General features: G+C 36.2%; 1 protein-coding gene across 1 annotated transcript; it reads right to left on the bottom strand.

Annotated features, from left to right (window-relative positions):
- Positions 1-4,581: 4,581 nt before the first annotated feature.
- LOC121044338 (arylamine N-acetyltransferase 1) lies at positions 4,582-24,559 on the bottom strand. The gene is made up of 2 exons (XM_040496555.1): positions 24,491-24,559; positions 4,582-5,549 (listed from the first exon to the last, which is right to left on the bottom strand). The coding sequence occupies exon 2, from the start codon at positions 5,541-5,543 to the stop codon at positions 4,671-4,673; it is 873 nt and encodes a 290-aa protein (XP_040352489.1). The 5' UTR covers positions 5,544-5,549; positions 24,491-24,559; the 3' UTR covers positions 4,582-4,670.
- Between the last annotated feature and the right edge of the window lie 245 nt (positions 24,560-24,804).

Raw genomic sequence — 24,804 nt, 5'->3', positions numbered from 1 at the left:
GTGGCCCGTCTGGGCTACTTGCACACTACCAGGCTTGTGATGCTGGGGATCTGGCATATTAGCTGGGGTGGGTAGGCAAGGTGCACGGGGGCAGGAGGGGCAGGCTTAGCTCACTTCTCCTTAGGTGATCTACTTCAGGAGGGGCCCTGTGGCAGCAGGAGGGAGTCAGATCCGCTGCCGGAGGTTTGGCTGCGCAGAAGCACAGAGTTGGGTGTTTGCGCGGAGTGAGCAAGTTCCCTGGCAGGAACTGGTTCCCTTTGGGATTTTGGCTGGGGGATGGGCGAGAGAGATGGCGCTGGTGAGCGCCTTTGTTCCCCACCAAACTGAGCTCTGTCGTCCAGGGGCTCAGCAGCTCTCCCTCCCTTTGTCCTCCAGCCTTCCCGCTTTCTGAGCAGAGCTGTTAACTTATGACCTCCCAGAGGCTGAGTCGCGCTTGCTGTCGGAACACAGTCCGTCAGGCCCCTCTGCTTTTGCAAGCCAGACTTGGGGGCTCTGCTTGGCCAGCGAGCTGCCCCTCCGCCCCGGCACCCTCCCGCCAGTCCGTGGAGTGCGCACCACCTCGCCGTCCTTCCTACCCTCTTCCGTGGGCCTCTCGTCTGCGCTTGGCTCTGGAGACTCCATTCTGCTAATCCTCTGGCGGTTTTCTGGGTTATTTAGGCAGGTGTAGGTGGAATTTAAGTGATCAGCAGAATGCGCGGTGAGCCCAGCATCCTCCTATGCCGCCATCTTCCCTCTCTCCTGGTCTGTTCAGATTTTGTATTTTTTTCTCAGTCTTGGAAATGTTTCTAAGAAGGAATCCGTTTTTTCCTAAGTTATCTAATTTCTTGGCTTTAACTGTTCATAGTAGTCTCTTATGATTCCATGAATTTCAGTATTATCAGTTTTAATGTCTCCTTTTCATTTCTAATTTTATTGACTAGAGTCTTGTCTTGTTTCCCCTTAATTAACCAAGCTAAAGGTTTGTCAATTTTTTTTTTCAAAACAAACAAAAAAAACAACTCTTGGTTTTGTTGACTTTTTCTGGCCTCTATTTCAATTATTTCTGCTCTGATTATTTTCTTCATGTTGAGAATATTGGCCTTCATTTGTTCTTCTTTTCTAGTTCCTTGAGGTATAAAGTTAAATTGTTTATTTGAGATCTTTCTGATTTCTTAATATATGGATGTGTTGCTATAAACTTTCCTCTCAGAACTACTTTTATTCCCATTTTTGTTTTTACATAACTTTTTTTTCCTTTTCAATTTCTTCTTTGACCCATTGATTCTTCAGAAGTGTATTGTTTAGTTTCCACATACTTGTTGGTTTTCCAGCTTTTCTCTTTTTGATATGTAGATCAGGCCATTATAGTCAGAAAGATAGTTGGTATGATTTCAATCTTAAATTTATTAAGCTATGCCTTGTGTCCTATTACATGACTTATCTTGGAGGATAATCTGTTGGCAAATGAGAATGTACATTCTGTTGTTGGATAGAATGTTTTATATATGTCTAAGTATATGTAGCCTAACATATGGTTCAATTGCAATGTATCTTTATTGATTCAGCTCAGAATCCATTTAACCCTTTACTTGCTTAGAGATGCAATTCCTTCCTGGCTCTGGAATATAATGGAGGAAACAGCAGGAAGAGTTTCAAAGTCTAAATCCAACACTAGCTTGTCTGTGACTTGTAGATTCCTGAATATAAAGTTCTTTTTTTGAATTTGCAAAATGGAGTTGAACCTAATTGTGTATACAATTCCTTCCTCTCTTCTTCATGTTTTCCATATTTGTATTAATACAACAAATGTAAAAATATGCTGAGGAATTAAGAAAATTTATTGTTAAGCTATCCCTAGAGTAGGGCAATCTGCAAAGGCAAATCCATTTTATTGTTAAGGGGCTGGAGTCAGGCAAAAAATTGCTTTATGACTGGTCCCTTTCAGAACCACGATTCTTTCCATTTTCCTCCATTAAACTAACTCTCATCCACTAGTTACCAAATGCATATGCCCATTTCTCCCTCAGTCTGTTGGTAGTAGCATGTGAATGAGAACAGGGACTGGAGGCTGCACTGGTTGTTCACGTCATGCTTAAAGGCATGGGAAGAGGGGCTGGAAATGTATCTGAAATCACTAAGACCACATGCTGAAATGACAGCCACTTACACTGGATATATTTATTTTATTTTATTTTTAAAAATCTTTATTCATTTTTGAGAGATAGGCATAGCATGAGTGGGGAAGGGGCAGATAGAGAGGGAGACACAGAATCTGAAGCAGACTCTAGGCTCTGAGCTGTCAGCACAGAGCCCAATGCAGGGCTCAAACTCATGAACTGTGAGATTATGACCTGAGCCGTAGTTGGGTGCCCAACTGACTAAGCCACCCAGGCACCCTATATGCTGGTTCCTTTTTAGTGGATTTCATCTTTTCAGTTCCTCTGTTCTCAGTGAAACATTGTGTTAGGACAACGTGCTTATGGTTTACAAGCCAACTCTATGACTTTGGAACTAATTATCCTGTTTGAATTACCTTTGTTTTTATTCCACTGCTTTTTTCCTCCCTGCCCAAAACTAAATGTGGCCCCTTTCCTGGCAAGATGTTCTTCATTCACATTCTCATCTCACCTCCCCCACATCACAGGGCCCCATTGCAAGGTGGTGATACATTACAAACCCCAGAGAGTTCTTGCATGATTTTTTTGTCCTTATCTCACACATCAAAAAAGTCTTTACCTCTTTCATCTCCATCACATTCTTCTTTGTTATACCCTACTACCACCTAATACCAGGTCCTTATTTCTTCTCTGTCAGCTCATAAAAGGCCGGGGCTTCTTGGAAGTTTCTTTAGTCCCATTTATATAAGAAGACATTTTTTTCTTTTCTTCTTTAAAGCTTATTTGTTTTTGAGAGAGAGCAAGAGTGGGGTGAGGGGTAGAGAGAGAGGGATACACAGAATCTGAGACAGGCTCTAAGCTCTAAGCTGTCAGCACAGAGCCCCACGTGGGGCTCAAACTCACAACCTGTGAGATCATGACCTGAGCTGAAGTCAGTCGCTTAGAGTCACCCAGCCTCCCCTGAAGACCTTTCTTCTATGCCTGCTCTCTCCCTTCCTAGAATGCAACCATGATGAGTAGAGATGTATTAGCCATCTTGCATCTTTTTTTCCCCAGTTTTGTTGAGGCATAATTGACATAATATTGTGTAAGTTTAAGTCATACAATGTAATGGTTTCATAAACATATATATTGTGAAATGTTTTAACAATAAGATTAGATAACACATCCTTTGCCTCACATAATCACCATTGTTGTTGGTATTATGTTGCTGTTATGGTGAGAATATTATCTTTACTCATAGCAACTTAAAATACGATACACATTCTTAAAGGTCACCATGTTATACAATCCTCAGAATATAACTGAGATTTCATCCTTTAAAAAAATTTTTTTAATATTCATTTATTTTTGAAAGAGAGAGAGAGGGTATTTTTTTTTTACTATTGTTCTTCTTTCCCAAGATTGATTTGGCTACTCAAAGTCTTTTATGGTTCCATACACTTTTTAGGATTGCTCCATTTTTGTGTAAAATGTCACTGAAATTTTGATAGTGATTGCATTGCCTCTATGGATAACCTTGAACAGTGTGAATATTTTAACATTTAATATTCATTTATTTTTGAAAGAGAGAGAGAGTATTTTTTTTTTACCTTTGTTCTTTCCCAAGATTGGTTCGGCTACTCAAGGTCTTTTGTGGTTCCATACACTTTTTAGGATTGTTCCATTTTTGTATAAAATGTCACTAAAATTTTGACAGTGATTGCATTGCCTCTATGGATAACCTTGAGCAGTATGAATATTTTAATAATGTTAATACTTGTGATCCATAACGTGGTTTATCTTTTTTTTAATTTGTGTCTTCTTTATTTTTTCATGTGTGTCTTTAATTATTTCATCACTGTCTTATAGTTTTTGAGTGTATAGATCTTTCACTCTTGTGGCTAAATTTATTCCTAAGTGTTTTATTGTTTTCACGCTATTGTGAATTTCTTTTTCAGATATTCTGTTAGTGTTTAAAAATGCAATTGGGGGTGCCTGAATGAAAGGAAAGCATCAGAGGAAAGCAAGAGCTTAAGGTAGTGACAACTTCTCATTGGCTGAATTGTGGTATCATTGGCTGATCTTGTTGAAGGGCAAGGAAAAATTCTTACTGTTGGAGTAAAATAAGCTTCTTATTGCGAATGCAAGATACACATCTTGTTGGGGTCTGCAATTGATGAAAAGTGGTAGGACGTATGAGCTCCCCATTCTGGCCTCCCAACTCTATTTTAAATGAAGTTTCTTTCATTCATTTTCACAAACCAATATGGAAGATTTCCTAGCACAAATCACTATATTCACCCAAGAAAACCATAGGCCATCCTTAAAATACTTTTCTTATTAATTTTGAAACGTTTCTGATTATATTTCTTTAAAATGTTATCTAACTATAAATCCTGATATTTTTAAGAGTGAAATTTTCTTTAATATAATGTGCAAACAATTGAGGAAATATGGTAATTGATAGTTGATAAATTCGGTGATAAATACATAAACACATTAGTTTATTTTCTCTAATATATGTTTAATATTTTTTACAACAAAAAGTTTCAGTACATGAAGTAATACTGAAGACTATTTTTACTCCTTACTCTAAATGGTAAAAAATTGATCACCATGTTTGGGCACAAACTTTCTCTCTAAGGAAATATTAAATGTATTTTTCAGCTTTTGTTCTACTTCTTCTTCATTCAGGACCTTAAACTCTACCAAATCCATATTGTCCTTATAATTGAATTTCCTATAGGTAAGGGTGCAGCCTACTAAACAGTGAACCCCTTCAGATGTCTGCAAGGAACAGAATGACTTGCTTGTAAACACAGATGTTGGAGATGTCTGAAGGTATGTATTCACAGACTCAAAATCTTCAATTGTTCGAGGTTCAAGAGTAAAGGAGTATATTTTTCGGTATTTATTTTTTTCCAGGAGATCAGAATTAAGAAATTCTTCATTTGCAATGTACTGCTGTCTTCTGATTTGGTCCAGGTACCAGATTCCTCTCTCTTCTGTCAAGCGGAAGATGCAAGGCACTTGAAGCTGATCCTTTCCAGAAATTAACTCCAGAGGCTGCCACATCTGGTAAGAACGTCCAAATCCAGCATCCACTATGTAATTCTTACCCTCAGTAGTCACCTTCAGCAGGAGATGAATCATAGCATTACTATATTTGTTGGCTGCAGTACTGTACACATAACCCCCCAACATTGTGGTCTCATAACCAATTGTGGTCAGAACCCAGTACAGAAGTTGATTGACCTGGAGACACCATCCACCACGGTTCCTCCACACAACTTGCTCAAAAATGGCCTTCAAGCCCAATTCCATGGTTTCCCCACAATGGATGTTAAGGTTCTCAAAGGGAATGGCTCGGATCTGGTGCTGAAGAATGTCAGTTAATGTTTCCAAGTCCAATTTGTTCCTAGAATTCTTATAACCAATTCTTTCAAAATATGCTTCAATGTCCATGATCCCCTAAGGGAAAGACAATAAAATAGAAACAAATATATTTATTTTCCATTTGAATTTATTTTATTAGCTTAATTATAACATATTTTTAATATGTAAATACAATCAGTGGTTATAAAGATCCATAATCATAAGTCTTTTGTTTAGTGCTTTTATTGTATAAAATACTTTGATGAATACAAATTCACCTAGTAGACTTAGTAACCCTGTAGGAAAACTATCATTTCATTCACATTTTGAACATGAAAAATTGGAAATTCAGAATAAGTCAGGAGCGAAATTATAAACAGCTTACATGTGGTTTTCTTCATGATGAACAAAGCAAGGTTTGAATCCGTATCAAAACAGGATTTACAAATAATTCCTAATATAAACAGGAGAATTATTAAAGAAGTCCATTTTGTTCATGGTGCCTGACCCACTCACTTTCCCCTTTAGATAAAACCATAGTCAAAGTTTCCCACTCAAAGATTTACATTCATTTGTGCACTGATTTATTAATTCATTCAATATAGTTTCTGAATACCTACTATGTATTTGCTACTGATCTGCTGCTTGCTTGCCCACAGAAATCTTACATTTTAGTAGGGATTGGGCTGAAAATAGTAAATTAAATAAACCAATAAAATATTCAATTTCTTAGATTATGATAAGTGCTTTGTGGAAAACTAAAGCAAAGAAAGAATACACATTGTTCACTGAGAGAACTTTAATTTCAAATAAAGTAATCAAAGAAAGTTTCATTGTGATCTTAAGGATGTGAGAGAATGAACCATGTCCACATTGTGTGGACCACTTAGGCAGAAGAAACAGCAAAAAAAGTACACTTGTCTAGAATGTTCAGAGAACATGTAGAAAGCTAGTGATTGAAGCAGAGTGAGAGGGAATGTGGATTGAAATGAGATCAGACAAGTGACATAGGTCTATAAACCATATCAGCCTTTTGGCCTTTAGTCTGAAGTGCAAAATCACTGTGAGAAGGACAGTAGGGGAAGGTTTCAGTTCAGCAAAGTATACCATAATCATTTTGATATTTCTGGCTATTTTATGAAGAATAAGTTGTACATATTCAGCTGAACATTTAACCTAAGAAAGACCAATTTAAAGTACAAAGGCTCTAGACCAGTGCTTTGCTCATGGATGGCATGTTATCCAAGTCGGGTCAGTGAGACTCTACTGAAGGAATTTTTCTGAAACCTAAGCAGATATATTCTCCTGCAGGGCTAAACACTGGTAGGATATTTTCTCAAAACTACAAGGAAAACTTGCTGAAAAATAATATCAACAAAGAATTTATGGAGTTGAGAAAAGAAAAGCAGGAGAAAAGACAAGAAAGACATGAATAAAATCTTAAATTATCTCTTGACTTTCTGCTAAGGTGAGCTAAAAAAAAAAAAAGCCCTTATTTTGTTAAATCTCATGTAGAAAAGTTTTCTGTCCCCTGCTAGTGAAGAGCCCTAATCCCATGTAAGACACTACTTGTAACAGTGGTGCCTTACCATTTTTAATATAACATGGCCTGAAGTGACATGAAACAAAAGGCCCTGTCCCTAAGCTAGTGGTGATATGTTTCTATTGTCCTTATTGTCATTTCTTTTGTATTTTTTCTCTTTCTTCATCAACTCTTCTTTCCATTTTGTTATTGTTTCAAATTTCTGCATTCTTGGTGTCTGCAACTTTATTTTCTCCAAATAATTTCATTTCTTCTCATCTTAATTTGCACTGGTATCTTTTATCAACATGTACAAAAGCTCTAAAACTATCACTCAGAAACAGAGAACAACTGTAATTTAGCCAGACCATCCCAAACCTTTCCTTATTTCTATATCCAGAAGCAGTGTTGAGTAAGGACAGGTGATGTGGAACAAAGGATATATGGTTTTGATATGCTTTATCTTAAAAGAAATTAGTCAATAGTTTTAAACTACTGAGACTCAAATTGCAATAATTTTATACAGATATCAAGGCAAACCCTTTTTGCAACGTGGCACAACCTGAGATGTCATGGTACAAAGGCTTTAAGTTTAATAGTCATAAGTTTAGTATTTCTCTTTTCTCTCCTCATATCATTTCTTTCAGATTCTTTTATTTCTCTTGTTTTTGACTCAGCTAGCACTCCCTTTCTCTGTTCTTGATATCTGAAATATTGTTTTATTTAAATCTATTAGATCCATTACATTTCTTGTCATCTCAAAAGCATCTTTTCCCAACAAGCTGTAATACTCTACCATGTAGGCACAGAGGAACAACTGGTATTTAGCCAGACCACCTCATACCCTCTCTGGCACCTAACCAATAATCTAAATGTATATATAAGGAACAGAGGTGAAGGTTAATTGAAAGGGAATCAAGTAGTTTATAGATTGGCCATTTGATTCTTGGTCCGACCATTATTACTTCTACTAGGAAATTATTTTATATAATTTTTGAATTGTCATAGTTTGTTTTCAAGTGTTTTGTTTTCCTTTTTCCCCTCTTTCTCTTTATACTCTTTTTAAGATATAATTTTTTTTTTGAGAGAGAGAGAGGATGAAAGTAAGAGGCAGAGAGAAAGAGTCCCAAAAGGGGCAGAGAGAAAGAGAGAGAGAAGCAGGGTTCATACAAAGTGGGGCTTATCTTTTACCTGAAGCATGGGTTGCATTCTACCTGAAATGGGGCTTGTGTTCACCTCAATCAGGGCTTGAGCTCAATCGAACTCATCAACTGTGAGATCATGACCAGAGCCGAAGTCTGATGCTTAACGACTGAGCCACTCAGGCGCCCTTAAGGTAGAATTTTAAATTAGAATTTAGTAACTGTATGTCCACTAAAAAAAATCAGTTTCTATTAGGAGTCTCAATGCAAACATGTTGTAACTAAAAAAATACTTAGTATTTTGTGACTAAACATAAGAAATTGTGTGTAACTAAAGTGATTCAAAGCAAAATGCTGGGAAAGCATTTCACTGGGAAATAGTGAATATTTCTACTGGGAAAGTAAAAAGTAGTTGGAAGGGAAATATCGCATCGGAAATGCTATTAGCTTTATAAGTTGATTTGTAGCATCTCTGTGAAGTGATATACCCTTTGCTTCCAGCTTAAAGATAAATGTAAAACTCAAAGAAGACAAAATGAACATACTTATAGAGTGCTGAGAAGTTTCATAAAGGTACTTAATATCTTAGGCAAATTAGAAGGAGAATGATTTTTAGTTTCCATTCAGAATACTTAGAAATTTCTTATTTCTGGCCTTAACTCTAGAAATAATAGATAAGATAGTAAAATATATATTGTGATTTCCCTTGCAAACAAAAAAGTAGTTTGGTGGACAGTGAATTATTTTTTAAAAATCCCTAAAAATGCAAAACAGAAAAGAAAGGACTAAAAAGTGAATATCTGAATTATGTAGGAGACACTGTAGAAAGTATAGCCACAGGAAATGACAGCAGCACTGATAGAATTCTAGTCATGGACATTGTGGAAGCCAGAGGAGGCTCAGAAGCAACAAGATGATTGTCATGGGATCAGCAAGGAAGAGTAAAACATGTTTCATGCCCCTGATTACTACAAGATTTACCAAACACAGAAACACCAGTATGTAATGGTAGTACCCGGTCTTCCTTTAGGTGTAAAGTATATTTGGGGATATTGGCACAGAAAAATAAGGTAATGTTTTTAATGTATGGTGTCACCAGAAAAGAACTGCTTATATACAGAAGATTGGCCACCCAACTATCTTCTGTCATAATTCATTTCCACTGAAAAGATTGAAGAGTCAAGTCCCACCCCAACCAGACATCTCCCCAGTCATATTAAAGAAACAAAGAGGGAGGGGAGCCTGGATGGATCAGTTGGTTAAATGTCTGACTCTTGATTTCAGCTCAGGTCATGATCTCATGGTTCACGTGTTTGAGACCTGCATTGGGCTACACACTGACAGTGTAGAGCCTGCTTGAGATTCTCTCTCTCTTTCTCTCTGCCTTTCCCCCCCACAAACTCCATCTCTAAATAAATAAACTTAAAAAAAAAAGAAACCAAGGGGGAGCCAGAGCCTCACATACATGAATATAATAAAAAAGCAGAATGCAAATATACTGAGATTGGGATAAGAAGAAAACGACATACTATTTAAAATACAAAGAAAGACCACCAACTCAAGAAAAATATAAACTGAACAATGGAAATATTTTTTTCACAGGTACTTGGAATAATAGAACATTTAAAATGGACTTATAAAATAAAGCCAAAAAATGAGGTGCTAAAATAATACAGTATTATGGAACAAAAGATTTCAGGCCTTAGGAAACTAATGAAGAACAAAAACAAAGCTAACATATAATCAATTATAAACAGAAAGGAACAATATAGATACAGCATGATTTCAAATTTCTTAAGTAGAAGAAAAACTTGATAGATTACTATGAGTTAATAAAAAGATAAAGCCATTAAACAAGGAAAAGCTAGTAGAAAAAGTAGTCAAGGATGATTCAATGTAAAGATAATTGGTGTTTCTGAAGAAAACTCAAAAATCATAATAGAAAGAGTGGGGCGCCTGGGTGGCTCAGTCTGTTAAGTTACCGACCCTTAATTTTGGCTCAGGTCATGATCTCCCAGTGCTGTAAGCACAGAGCCTGTTTGAGATTCTGTCTCCTCTCTCTTTGCCCCTCCACTGCTTGTGCTCTCTCTCTCTCTGTCTCAAAAGTAAAATTTTAACAAATAGAGAAAGAGATGACATATTCCTGAAATGAAGCAAAAAAAAAAAATAGATTTACAACACAAGAAAAACAAGATTTGGGAAAAGTCTGATTTAACGTATTCAGCACTGGAATATATTCTGATTAAATTGTTGAATATTCAAAATTTAACTATTCAAGCATCAGGCAGAGAAAGCAAACAATTTATAAGGCAGAAAAATAAGACTGGCATCAGAATACTTCACAGAAGTATCCAAATGTGAAGTAATTGAATTATGCTTACAAAGTACTGAATGGAAGTGTGACCCTCAGATGATTATGTTAGTTTTTAATTTAATCATGAAGGCAACATAAATATAAAGACAATCTCAATCATGAAAAAAAAAAACTTGAGAAATAAAACAATGACAAGCTACCTTGACAAAATATTACCTCTACAGTGGTTAGTGAAGATGTAAATCAAAATGAGAAAAAAATAAGGAAGAGAGAGGCCAAAATAAAGGAGTGCTGCGCAGAACTGACTCCCTTTATTATAGAATAAAGAGTAGAAAATTTATGAGAATTATAGCTGAAGTAATTTAAAAACATTAAAAAATGTGACTCAATGAAACCCTTTAAACCTATTGGCCTCCAAAACAGGTACAAAGGGATGAAGAACAGAGCATTTTTAGTGTATTTACCTAGACAGGCACATGGGATTTGTGAGGATTCAGAACTAAGGACAGTGTGGGGAGAATACTGCCTGTAAGCCACTCAAATCACCTCAGATCTCTTTTACCATTTTACTGTGCTTGGCCTAGCTTTGTGGTTTTTTTTTTTTTAATGTATGTAAATTCAAGTTAGTAGTATTGGTTTCAGGAGCAGAACCCAAGGATTCATCACTCACGTATAACACCCAGCTGCTCATCCCACCAAGTGCCCTCCTTAATGCCCGTCACCCATTTAGTCCATCCCCCACACCCATCTCCCTTCCAGTAACCCTGTTTGTATTTAAGAGTCTGTTACGGTTTGCCTCCCTTTCTGTTTTTATTTTTCCTTCTCTTCCCCTATGTTTTCTGTTATGTTTCTTAAATTCCACACGAGTGAAATCATATATTTTTCCTTATCTGACTGACTTATTTTGCTTAGCATAATACACTCTAGTTCAATCCATGTTGTTGCAAATGGCAAGATTTCATTCTTTGTGATCACCAAGTGGTATTCCATTGTATATATACACCACATTTTTTTAATCCATTCATCAGTCGATGAACATTTGGGCTATTGTTGATAGCACTGCTATAAATGGAGTACCTGTGCCCCTTCAAATCATCATTTTTGTATCCTTTGGATAGATACCTAGTAGTGCAATTGCTGGGTGATAAGGTAATTCTATTTTTAATTTTTTGAAGAACCTCCATACTATTTTCCATGGTGGCTGTACCAGTTTGCATTACCACCAACAGTACAAAAAGGTTTCCCTTTCTCCACATACTTGCCAACATCTGTTGTTTCCTGAATTTTAAATTTTAGCTATTCTGACGGGTATGAGGTGGTATAACTTTTGCATTCTTATGCATAAGGACCTGCACCCTAGACCTTCTTTGGAAGGTCTTCTAGATCTGCTTTGCCTCTCTCTCTCTGGAAAGCTGAAAATGACAGGCTTCTAGGGCTGCCCTCAGTCAGTGACTTACTGGTGGGAGGTTTTGAAAACCCAGATGCTTGCCTTGTGTCTGGACAAACTTACAGTTCTCACTGAAGCTGAAACTTGGTTTCTCTCAGAAGAACTTCCTTAATATGTCACTTGCACATGGGTCCTTGTCTCAATGTCTGATTATGGGAAACTGACTTAAGTCGCATTGATGGTTATTTTGGAGAGCTGTATGAAGGAAGGTAAGATATACAGAATGAGGCCAACACTAAAGGGTCTTGAATGTCAGATAAAAGACACTTGTTTTTTTTCTGTAAATAAAATGGATGTTTTCTTTTGAATGATCAATATTAAGTGGTTGAATGGACTGCTGTGATTTATCCTTAAGTGACTTATCCTTAAGTGACATGTTACTTCAATTACAATTTACCATTTTGAATGTACACCTGGAGAGAAGGTTGGTATGTAGAATTTGCTGTCTAGTTTCCAGTCTCTAGAATCTCTGTATTTTACATGTGCATCAGTGGTTTTATTTTTTTATTTTTTTTTTTTTTGTTAAGGAAACCCTTATTGTCTCCTAAAAGGAAGTTACAAGCAAGAGCCTTAAAAAAAATTTAAATTCCAGGGAGAGACCTCATGGGGTGGTTCCCTACCACTCAAGACAATGAGTAGCACAAATAAATTATTATATATATATTATAAATTATTGATTCAGATGGAATCGTTTGTAACTACTGTCTAAAGTGAGATGAACCAAAGGGACACACACCAAGACACATTGTAACTAACATGTCAACAGTTGAAGTTAAAGAGAAAATCTCAAAAGCAGGAAGAGAAAAAAAAGCTAGTTATGTACAAGGGAGCCTCAATAAGACTAGCAGATTTTTCAGTAGAAACTTTTTTCTATTTTTCAGTAGAAACTTTGTAGGCCAGAAAGAATGGCCCAATATATTCAAATGTCTGGTAGAGTTATGACTTAGAATTGAAGGAGAGATAAGAATGTACTCAGACAAGTAAAAGTTAAAGGAGTTCATCAATACCCAACAAGCCTTGCAAGCAATGTTAAGAAAACTTCCTTAAGCAAAAAAGGAAAAGCTGTATCTAAATAAGAAAATTATGAAAGAAAAAATTTCCCTGATAAACATATAGTAAAGATAGTGGATCAGACATTTATATAGTTAGTATGTAATCTAAAAAACAAAAGTAACAAAATCACCCAGAGTCCCAATAATTAGTAAAATCAAATAATAAAAAAATTGAATAATAATAATAACAACAATAACATAATACCATGTAAAATATCATCACAAACATAAAATGTGGGGGGTAGTAAAAGTGTACTTTTAGGATGCAGTTCAACTTAAGTGACCCTCAACTTAAAATAGTCGGCTATGTACATAGGATGTTACATATAAACCTCATGGTAACCACAAATCAAATGTCTATACACAAGAGAAATAAGAAATAAAAGTAAACAACGCTAGGGAAAGCCACAAACTTATTAGAAAAGATATCAAGAGGAAAAGAAAAGAACAAAGAAATAGAAAAAACAAACAGAAAACAACAAAAAAAGGCTATAAGCACATACTTATCAATAACTACTTTAAATGTAAAAGAACAGAATGCTCCAATTAAAATACACAGATTGGCTGAATGAATAAAAATAACAAGACACAGACATATGCTGCATACAAGAGACTCACTTGATTAAAAAAAAAAACACACACACAATAACCAAATTACGGAAAGAGCCTAAATGTCCATCAACTGATGAATGGATAAAGAAATTGTGGTTTATATACAAAATGGAGTACTACATGGCAATGAGAAAGAACGAAATATGGCCCTTTGTAGCAACGTGGATGGAACTGGAAAGTGTGATGCTAAGTGAAATAAGCCACACAGAGAAAGACAGATACCATATGTTTTCACTCTTATGTGGATCCTGAGAAACTTAACAGAAACCCATGGAGGAGGGGAAGGAAAAAAAAAAGAGGTTAGAGTGGAGAGAGCCAAAGCATAAGAGACTCTTACAAACAGAACAAACTGAGGGTTGATGGAGGGTGGGAGGGAGGGGAGGGTGGGTGATGGGTATTGAGGAGGGCACCTTTTGGGATGAGCACTGGGTGTTGTATGGAAACCAATTTGACAATAAATTTCATATATTGAAAAAAAAATAAAATAAAAATAAAATAAAATAAAATAAACACACACAAAAAGACTGAAAGTAATGGGACATAAAAAGATATTTTGTGAATGGAAACAGAAAGAAAGCTGGGGTAGCAATCCATATATGAGACAAAATAGACATTAAAGCAAAGATTGTAATGAGACCAGAAAAAGGCATTGCATAACAATAAAGGGATCAACACAACAAGTGGATATAACGTTTACATATATAACACTGTTAGGTGCACCTGACATAGCAGCACCTAAATACATAAAGCAATACTAACATACAGAAAGCGAGAAACTGACAGTAATAGGATAATAGACTTTAACATTCCACTAACATCAATAAATAGATCATCCAGAGAGAAAATCAATAAGAAATGCCACCTTAAATGACCTATTAGACCAGAAAACTTAATAGATACTGATAGTAACAAGAGATGAAGAAAGGCATTATATCACAGTTTAGAGGTCTAGCCATCAAGAAGATCTAACAATTGTAAATATTTATGCCCCCAACTTGGAAAAACCCAAACAATAAATCAATTAATAACAAACATAAACTCCTTGATAACAATACCATAATGGTAGAAGACTTTTTAAAACAAAAATATTTATGCTTAAGAGAGAGAGTGCTCACACACACATGAGTGGGGAAGGGGCAGAAAGAGCAGGGGACAGAGGATCCAAAGTGTGCTCTGTGCTGACAGCAGAGACCTGTATGCGGAACTTGCACTCATGAACTGTGAGATCATGACCTGAGTCAAAATCAGATGCTCAACTGAATGAGCCACCCAGGTGCCCCAGGAGGAGACTGTAATATGCTGATTACAGCAAGGGACAAATAATTTAAGCAGAAAATGAACAATGAAACAAAGGCTTTGAATGGCACCCTGGATGAGATGGACTTAACAGATATATTCAGAATATTTAATCCTAAAACAGCAAAATACACATTCTTCCCGAGTGCACCTGGAACATTCTTCAGAATAGATCACATATAGGATCAGAAATCAGGCCTCAACAGGTATAAAAAGATCAAGATCAAACCATGCATATTTTCATATCACAATGTTATGAAACTTGAAGCCAACAACAAGAAAAAATTTGGAAAGTCCTCAAATACATGGAGGTTAAAGAACATCCTACTAAAGAATAAATGGGTTAGCCAGGAGATTAAAGAAGAAATTTTTAAAAATACATGGAGACAAATGAAAATGAAAACATGACAGTCCATACCCTTTGGGATTCCCTAAGGGGAAAGTACATTGAACTCTGGTCTATCTCAAGTAACAACAAAAAAGTCCCAAATATACAGCCTAACCTTACACCTAAAAGAGCTAGAAAAGGAACAGCAAATAAAGCCTAAAGCCAACAGAAAAGGGAAATAATAAAGATTTGAGCAGAAATAAACAATATAGAAACAATAACAAAAAACAGAACAAATAAATGAATCCAAGACCTGGTTCTTTGAAACAATTGACAAAGTTGACAATCCCCTAGCTAGACTTATCAAAAAGAAAAGAGAAAGACTCAGACAAAATCACAAATGAAAGAGGAGAGATCACAATCAACACCACAGAAATACAATTATAAGAGAACACTATGAAAAATCATATGCCAACAAACTAGGCAATTTGGAAGAAATGGACAAATTCCTAGAAATGCACAAACAACCAAAACTGAAACAGGAAGAAATATAAAATTTAAATGGACTTCTAACCAGGAAAGAAATTGAATCAAAATTCTCCAACAAACAAGTGTCTTGGCAAGATGTCTTCCCAGAGGAATTCTACCAGACTTTTAAAGAAAAGTTAATACCTATTCTCAAACTGTTCCAAAAGCTAGAAATAGAAGGAAAGCTTCCAAACTCATTCTCTGAAGCCAGCATTACCTTGATTCTAAAACCAAACAAGGACTCCATTGAAAAGAATTACAGACAAACATCCTGGTCTTTTGCATCTGAAACTAGATACAAAAATTCTCAGTAAGATACTAGCAAAATGAACTCAACAGTACATTAAAGAATGATCGACTGGCATTTATTCCTGGGCTTCAGGGTTGGTGTATCACATTGACTGATTTGTGGGTATGTAACCAACCTTGCAGCTGAGAAAATTGGATAGTGACATGCAGAAAAATGAAACTGGACCACTTTCTTACATCATACACAAAAATGAACTCAAAATGAATGAAAGACCTAAATATGAGACAGGAAACCATCAAAATCCTACAGGAGAAAACATGCAGCAATCTCTTTGACCTCAACCTCAGCAACTTCTCACTAGACATGACTCTGGAACCTGGGAAATAAAACACAAAAGTGAATATTGAGACCTCATCAAGATGAAAACTCCTGCACAACAAAGGAAACAATCAACAGAACTAAAAGACAACCAATGGAATGGGAGAAGATATTTGCAAATGACATATTGGATAAAGGATTAGTACCCAATGTCTATAAAGAATTTATCAAACTAAACACCCAAAAACACAATCCACTAAACAAATGGGAGGAAGACATGAATAGACACCTTTCCATGCAAGACCTACAGATGGCCAACAACACATGAAAAATGCTCAACATCACTTATCAGGGAAATACAAATCAAAACTACAATGAGATACTACCTCACACCTGTCAGAATGACTAAAATTAACAACTCAGGAAAACAAAAGACGTTGGTGAGGATGCAGAGAAAGGGGAACTCTTTTGCACTGTTGGTGGGAATATAAACTGGCCCATCTGCTCTGGAAAACAGTGTGGAAGTTCCTCAAAAAATTAAAAATAGAACTACCCTGTGACCCAGCAAATGCACTACAAGGTATTTATCCAAAGGATACAAAAATGCTGATTCAAAGGGGCACATGCAGTCCAATGTTTATAGCAATGCTATCAATAATAGCCAAATTATGGGTAAGAGCCCAAATGTCCATCTACTGATGAATGGCTAGAGATGTAGTATATATATACAACGGAATATTACTTGGCGATGAAAAAGAATGAAATTTTGTCATTTGCTGCAACACGTAGGGAACTAGAGTATATTATGCTACATGATATACTTCAGTCAGAGAAAGAAATATCATATGATTTCACTCATGTGGAATTTAAGAAACAAAACACATGAACAAAGGGAAGGAAAGGAAAAATAAGGAAAAAACAAACCATAAGTGGCTTTTAAATGTAGAGAACTGAGGGTTGCTGGAAGAGAGATTGGTGGGAGGGTGAGCTAAATGGGTAATGGGCATTAAGGAGGGCACTTGTTGGGATGAGCACTGGGTGTTATATATAAGTAATGAATCACTGGGTTCTACTCCTGAAGCCAAGACTTCACTGTGTGTTAACTAACTTGCATTTAAATAAATAAAAAAATATAGATAGCACATGTCATCATAAACAGCAGAATACATATTTTTTTCAAGTGCACATGGAACATTCTCAAAGATAGATTACATTTTAGGCTACAAACAATAATTTAAGAAGACTGAAATCATATCAACCTTCTTTTCAGACCACAACAGTTTGAAATTAGAAGTCAATTACAAGGAGAAAACTGGAAAAAGCACATACCCGTGAGACTAAACAATATGATACTAAACAACCAATAGGTCAACAAAGAAATCAGAGGAAATGAAAATATAACTCAAAACAAATGAAAATGGAAACACTATGGCTCAAAACCTCTGGGATGCAGCAAAAATAGTTCCAAAAGGGAAATTTACAGCAATGTGGGCCTATCCCAAGAAATAAACAAAAATACTGAAATAGTCAAACCTTATACCTGAAGTAACTAGAAAAAGAACAAAGTCTAAAGTTAGTACAAGGAAGGAAATAATAAAGATCAGAGTAAAAATAGAGACAAAAAAAACATAAAAAAATATTTGTGAAACTAAGAGTTGGTTCTTTGAAAAGATAAAAAAAAATTGACAAACCTTTAGCCAGACATCTCAAGAAAAAAGAAAGACCCAAATAAGTAAAATCAGAAATGGGAGAGAAGTTATAACTGATAATACAGAAATACAAAGAATAATGATAGACTATGTGAAAAATTACAATTACCTGCCAACAAATGGGACAATCTGGAAGAAATGGATAAATGTCTAGAAATTATCTTCCAAGATAGAATTAGGAAGAAACAAAAGATCTGAATAGACATTACTATTAATGAAATTGAATCAATAATAAAAAACAAAAACAAACAAATAAACCAACCAAACACCAAACAACTCCAAACAAACAAAAGCCCACGTGTCTTAAAAGATAAATTCTACCAAACATTTAAAGAAGAGTTAATACCTATCCTGGTGAAAATATTTCAAAATAATTAAGAGGAATGCTTCCAAAATCATTTAAGAAGGCCAATATTACACTCATACCCAAACCACAGAAAGACACCACACACACACACACACACACACACACACTCACACACACACACACACTCACACACACACACACACACACACACACAATTTCAGGCCAATATTCCTGATGAGCACAAATGCAAAAATCCTAAAAAATTTAGCAAACCAAATTCAACAATATATTAAAAGGATCGTACACCATGATCAAATGGGATTTATTCTAGAGATGCAACAACATTCACAAATGAACAACAGTAATACATCATATTAGCAAAAAGAAGGGTTAAAAAATATGGTCATCTTAATAGATACAGAAAAAAGCATTTTATAAAATTCAATATATCATTTATGGTAAAACCTCTCAACAGAGTGGGTATGGAAGAAACATACTTCAACATAATAAAGGCTATAATATGCAAAACAACAGCCAACATCATAATCAACAGTGAAAAGATGAAAGTTTTTCCTCTAAGATCAAGAATAAGATGAATGCCCACTATTGCCACTATTATTCAACATAGTATTGGAAGTTCTAGCCACAACATCAGAAAAGAAAAGAAATAAAAAATCAAAGTGGAAATAACAAGTAAAATTATCACTATTTGCAGAAAACATGATACTTTATATAGAAAACTCTAAAGATTCCACCTAAAAAACTATTAGAAGTAATAAATGAAATCAGTAAAGTTGTAGGATACCAAATTAATACACATACACCTGTGGCAATTCAGTCAGGTCTTGGACATAAGTAACTGATAAGAGGTTAATATACAGAATATGTAAAGAACTCACAAGCTCATTATCAAGAACAAATGAACAAACAATCCAATTAGAAAATGTGCAGAGGACCTGAATATGAATAGACATTTTTCCAAAGAAGACATAAGGATCATCAACAGATGCATGAAAACACTCAATATCACTAGTCATCAGATTTCACCTCACACCTGTTAGAATGGCTAAAATCAAAACCACAAGAAAGACTAAGTGTTGCCAAGGAAATAGGAAAAAGAAACCTCATGCACCATTGGTCAGAATGCAAGCTGGTGAAGCCACTGTGAAAAACAGTGAGGTTTTGAGGTTTCTCAAAGAATTTAAAATAGAATTACCATGTGGTCCAGTAATTCCACTACTAGGTATTTACCCAAAGAAAACAGAAACACTAATTGAAAAGATATATGCACTCTTATGTTTCCAACAGCATTGTTTAAAATAACCACATGCAAAAAAATGATACTGGACTGCCTTCTTACACCACATACAAAAATAAACTCAAAATGACTTAAATGTGAGACCCCAGACTATGAAACTGATACAAGAAACCATACACAGCTCTTAGACATTGGTTTGCACATGTTTTTTTAGATCTGTCTTTTTAGGCATGGACAACAAAAGCAAAAATAAGTAAGTGGGACTACATCAGACTAAAAAGCTTTCAACAGGAAAGAAACCTACCAACAAAACTAAAATGCAATCTACTGAATAGGAGAAGATACTTACAAAAGATATAATTGATAAGAGGTTAAAATACAAAATATAAAATTAACTCAAAAGATATGAAAAACAAACAATCCAGTTAAAAAATAGGCAGAGGACCTCACCAACTTAATTTTACCCATTCTGACAGGTATGAAGCAATATCTCATTGTGGTTTTGATTTGTATTTCCCTGATGATGAGTGATGAGCATTTTTATGTGTTGTTGGCCATCTGTAGGTCTTGTATGGAAGAGTGTCTATTCATGGGTCTTCCTCCCATTTGTTTAGTCGATTATTTTGGGGGGGTGTTTAGTTTGATAAATTCTTTATAGATTTTGGATACTAACCCTTTATCTGATATGTCATTTGCATATCTTATCTCATTCCATTGGTTGTCTTTAGTTTTGTTGATTGTTTCCATTGCTGTGCAGAAGCTTTTTATCTTGATGAAGTCCCAGTAGTTGATTTTTGCTTTTGCTTCCCTTGCCTCTGGAGAAAGGGGAACACTCTTAACTGTTGGTGGGAATGAAAACTGGTGCAGCCACTCTGGAAAACAGTATGGAGTTTCCTCAAAAAAGTTAAAAACAGAACTACCCTTGGGGTGTCTGAGTAGCTCAGTTGGTTAAGCTTCCAACTTTGGCCCAGGTCATGATCTCATTGTTCATGAGTTTGAGCCCTGTGTCTGGCTCTGTGCTGACAGCCAAGATCCTGGAGCCTGCTTCAGATTCTTTGTCTCCCTTTCTCTCTGTCCCTCCCCAACTCTCACTCTGTCTCTGTATCTCAAAAATAAACATTAAAAAAAAACAGAACTACAACCCAGAAATTGCACTATTTACCCAAAAGATATAAAATAACTGACTCAAAGGGGCTTATGCACCCCAAAGTTTATAGCGGCATTATCAACAATAGGATATTATGGAAAAGCCCAAATGTCCATTGACTGATAAATGGATACACAAGTTGTGACACATATACAAACACACACATACACACACACTAGAATATTTCTCAGCCACCAAAAAGAATTAAATCTTGCCATTTGCAACGAGACAGAAGAGCTAGAGTGTATTATGCTAAGTAAAATAAACCAGTTATAGAAATACACATACCACATGATTTCACTCATATGTAGAATTTAAGAAACAAAACAGATGAACATAGGAGAAGTGGAAAAAAGAGGTAGAGGGCAGCAAATTAACTGTAGAGAACAAACTGAGCACTGATGGAGGGAGATGAGAGGGGGATGGGATAAATGGGTGATGGGTATTAAGGATGGCGCTTGCTGTGATGAGCACTAGGTGTTATAGGTAAGTAGTGAACCAATGAATTCTTAAAACCAATTTGCCATGTTAACTAACTAGAGCTTAACTAAAAACTTGAAATAAAAAAATAGGCAGAACACTTGAAGACATGTTTCCAAAGAAGACATACAGATGGCCAACAGATACATGAAAGGATGCTTAGCATCACTAATCACCAGGGAGATAGAAATCAAAACCTCAATGATACATCTATCACCTCACACTGTTGGAATGGCTAATATCAAAAAAGAAATAGCAAGTGTTTGGGTGACTGGCTGACTCAGTCAGTAGAACATATGACTTTTGATCTTGGGATCATGAATTGAAGCCCCACATTGGGCAAGGAGCTTACTTAAAAAGAAAAAAACACAAATAGCAAATATATGTGAGGATGTGGAGAATAGAGAATCCTTGTGTGCTGTTGGTGGGAATTTAAATTGGTACATTCACTATGGAAGACAGTATGATGGTTCGTCAAAAAATTAATAATAGAACTACCATGCAATCCAGCGATTTGATTTCTAGGTATTTAACTTATGAAAATGAAACATTAATTCAAAAAATATATACCCCCTAAGTTCATTGCAGGATTACTTCCAATAGTCAAAATATAGAAGGAATCTAAGTGTCCATTGATAGAGGAATGGATCAAGAAGATATGGTAAGTATATATAATGGAATACCACTAAGCCATAAAAAAATAAAATCTTGCCATTTGTAACAACATGGACAGACCTACAGGGTATTATGCTAAGTGAAATGAGTCAGACAGAGAAAGACAACTACTGTATACTTTCACTTATATGTGTAATCTATAAAACAAAACAAACAAGAGAAACAGACTCATAGATACAAGGCTAATCTGCTGGTTTCTCAGCGAGAAGAAGTGTGGAGGGATGGGCTAAAGAGAAGGGGATTAAAATACCAACTTTCAGTTATAAAATAAGTAAGACATGGGAATACAATATACAATGTAGGGAATATGGTTAATAATATGCAATGACTTTATAATAATATGCAATGACTTTACAGTGACGGATAGTGAAGTTATTGGTGATAACTTCACAATGTATATAAATACTGAATCATTATGTTGCATGCCTGAAACATATAAAATTCGACATCAATTACTTCAGTAAAAAAGAAAATAATAAAAATAAAAACTCTGCAGGTAAATTCAAAGTGCAATCAAAGTTGAAAATTACTGTCCAGCGACAGAATTCTCACTCTTCCCCTACTAGCTACATAACCTCAGAAAAACCTCTTGTCACCCTGTGCCTCAAAGTATTCCCATAAATTAGAATTACAAGATGACAGTTTGATATTACTTTACTAAGCTGTAGACAGGACAACATGGCTTATTACATGGAAAAGAACTACAACAGTTTTGTTGTGGGCTGAATGTTTGCACCTCTCCAATATGATAGTATTAAGAAATAGAGGGAGCCTTGGAAGAAAACTAGGGTTTGAAGTTGGAAGCTTCATGAATGAGATTTGTGCCTTTAGAAGTCACAAGACACTTTGCGTTCTTCCTACCTCATTTTTGTCTTGGAAGATAGACCAAGAAATCAGTCCTCTGGACTGAGGAAGTAGAGTCCTACAGCAAGGGGAAGTAGGATGTCAATACACACATAAACTGTACAAATCAGAAGTGGGCTTCCAAGTCTCCAGAACTCTAATAAAGAGTTGCTTAAGCAAAACACTTCATTACTTTTTATGAATTAGTAATATTCCATAGTATAAATAGACGATTTTTGTTTACTTCTTCATTCCTCGATGAGAATTTGGGTTGTGTCCACTTTTAACTATTATGAATAGCACAACTATGAACATTTGTGTTCAAGTACATTTTTCAGTATCTGTTCTCAAGTCTTTTGGATAGGTATCTAGGAATAGAAATGCCGAGTTGAATAAAATAATTTTAAGGAGTCCTCCTGAATAACTTTTCTTTTTATGTGCTTTTTTCTTTTCCTCCTCCCTTCCCTTCCTTTCCTTTCCCTTCCCATCTTATCCATCCCACCTTATTTTGGCTCTGAGGCCCACCCCAAGGACACTACCACCCAGCCCACTCTCAGAGGCAAGTGACCAGCCCAATAATGTTCCAGATGGAAAAGGAGAAGTTTCCAGGCAAGCTATGTCCACAGACCATCCTTGAACTGTGCACTGAAAAGCCCCACCCAAGAGAAACAGTTGGTATGGCTAAAGACAGTTGGAATCGGCCCCAGGAAGCAGGAAGTTCTGAGAGTTTTATTTTGTTTTTTCCCTCCTCAGGAGAAGCAGAAATTCAGATCTGAAGGTAAAATCTGCCTATGTTGAAAGTTGGCTCTGAACTTTTTAAGCCTATAAAGGAAAAAAAATAGGTCTCTGAACAAGATGCAGCTAAATAGTTGACAGCTAACTTCCTTTGGATTGGGAGAGGGTGGGGTCAGCTGTTTTGTGACTGAGAAACTGAAATGAGAGCCCTGGGGAAGGGAAAGAGCAATTTATTTAAAAAGTGCCAACGGGCATGCTGTTGTTGTGAGAATCATGGCAGAACATGGGAGCAATGTCCAGGGTGGAGAGCCCATTGGACCCCTTCCTCCTGGGGTTGTCTGCCTCAGCAGGTTCTTCTCTCCTATGGAATTCTGTACATCTGTGCTCAGGGAGTGGCATCCTCCATCTGCCAACAGTGAAGGAGTTGATACTTGTCAGTTATGGCTCCTGGCACCCTCCCCACTAAGCCTCTTTTCAGTACGATAAAACTTGTGGGAATTCCTTTAAACATTGCAGACAGTGCAACCCAGCCTCCCTGGGCATTTGAGATTATTAGAGAATTTCTGATCAGCTAATGCAGGAGAAACAGGAAATATGGACTTGCTGCCTGTAGGACTAACTGGGCCCTTTGGGACACAGCCAGTTGGGGACAGAGGAGATGGACACCACTGCTTCAATTATCCAAGAGGGAAATTCAGCTCCCTGAAACACTCATTATACACATTAGCTGTCTTTTAACACACTTCTCTAATCCACACAATCCTTTTAAGTAAGTTCTCTTATTACTTCCATTTTACTGATGAACAAACTGACTTTTAGAGATGTAGAGTGACCTAAGTCCTCATAGCTAAGATGTGGTGTGGCTTTGACCATAACCCAGACAGTTTGAATCAAGGGCCTGTGACCTTATATGCTGTATAGTAGTTGTAGCATAAGAATGTAAAGTATGTGTTAGCCAAACTTCCTGAACCATCTTGCGACTTAAAATTCAGGCAAATGTAGTATCTAGTCCTCTGGACTCAACATTTAAGATAGAAATAAGCCCCAATTTCAAAGCACAGACAAGTCACTTACCGAGTTCCACTAGGACTCTCAACCAGGAAGCAGGCTGCCTGCCTTCTGTCCTCCCACTTCCAGCACCAGTACAGGAAGTGCCCTCCCTGGCCTTACAAACTGCTCCGCCCTCAAAGTTGAGTTAGAATCACCTAGAGATCTCTGGGAAATGTAGTTGTGCTTGTGCACCTCTGATTCAAATCTATTCATTGAAAGAGTGGAGAGCTGTATTATCTGATGAGCCCTGGCCAAAAGCTGTGAGGGGTAGGTATTACATTGTATTTAATGCTTTTACAGAGCCCAAAGCCAGATGTCCTATGTGTAATGTGGAAGGT

Source organism: Herpailurus yagouaroundi, unplaced genomic scaffold (genome assembly GCF_014898765.1).
Source record: "Herpailurus yagouaroundi ecotype Mexico unplaced genomic scaffold, PumYag 28, whole genome shotgun sequence".
NCBI classification, from domain to species: Eukaryota; Metazoa; Chordata; class Mammalia; order Carnivora; family Felidae; genus Herpailurus; species Herpailurus yagouaroundi.
The sequence above is the reverse complement of the archived record's forward strand: the minus strand, read 5'-3'. Positions and strand labels throughout refer to the sequence as shown.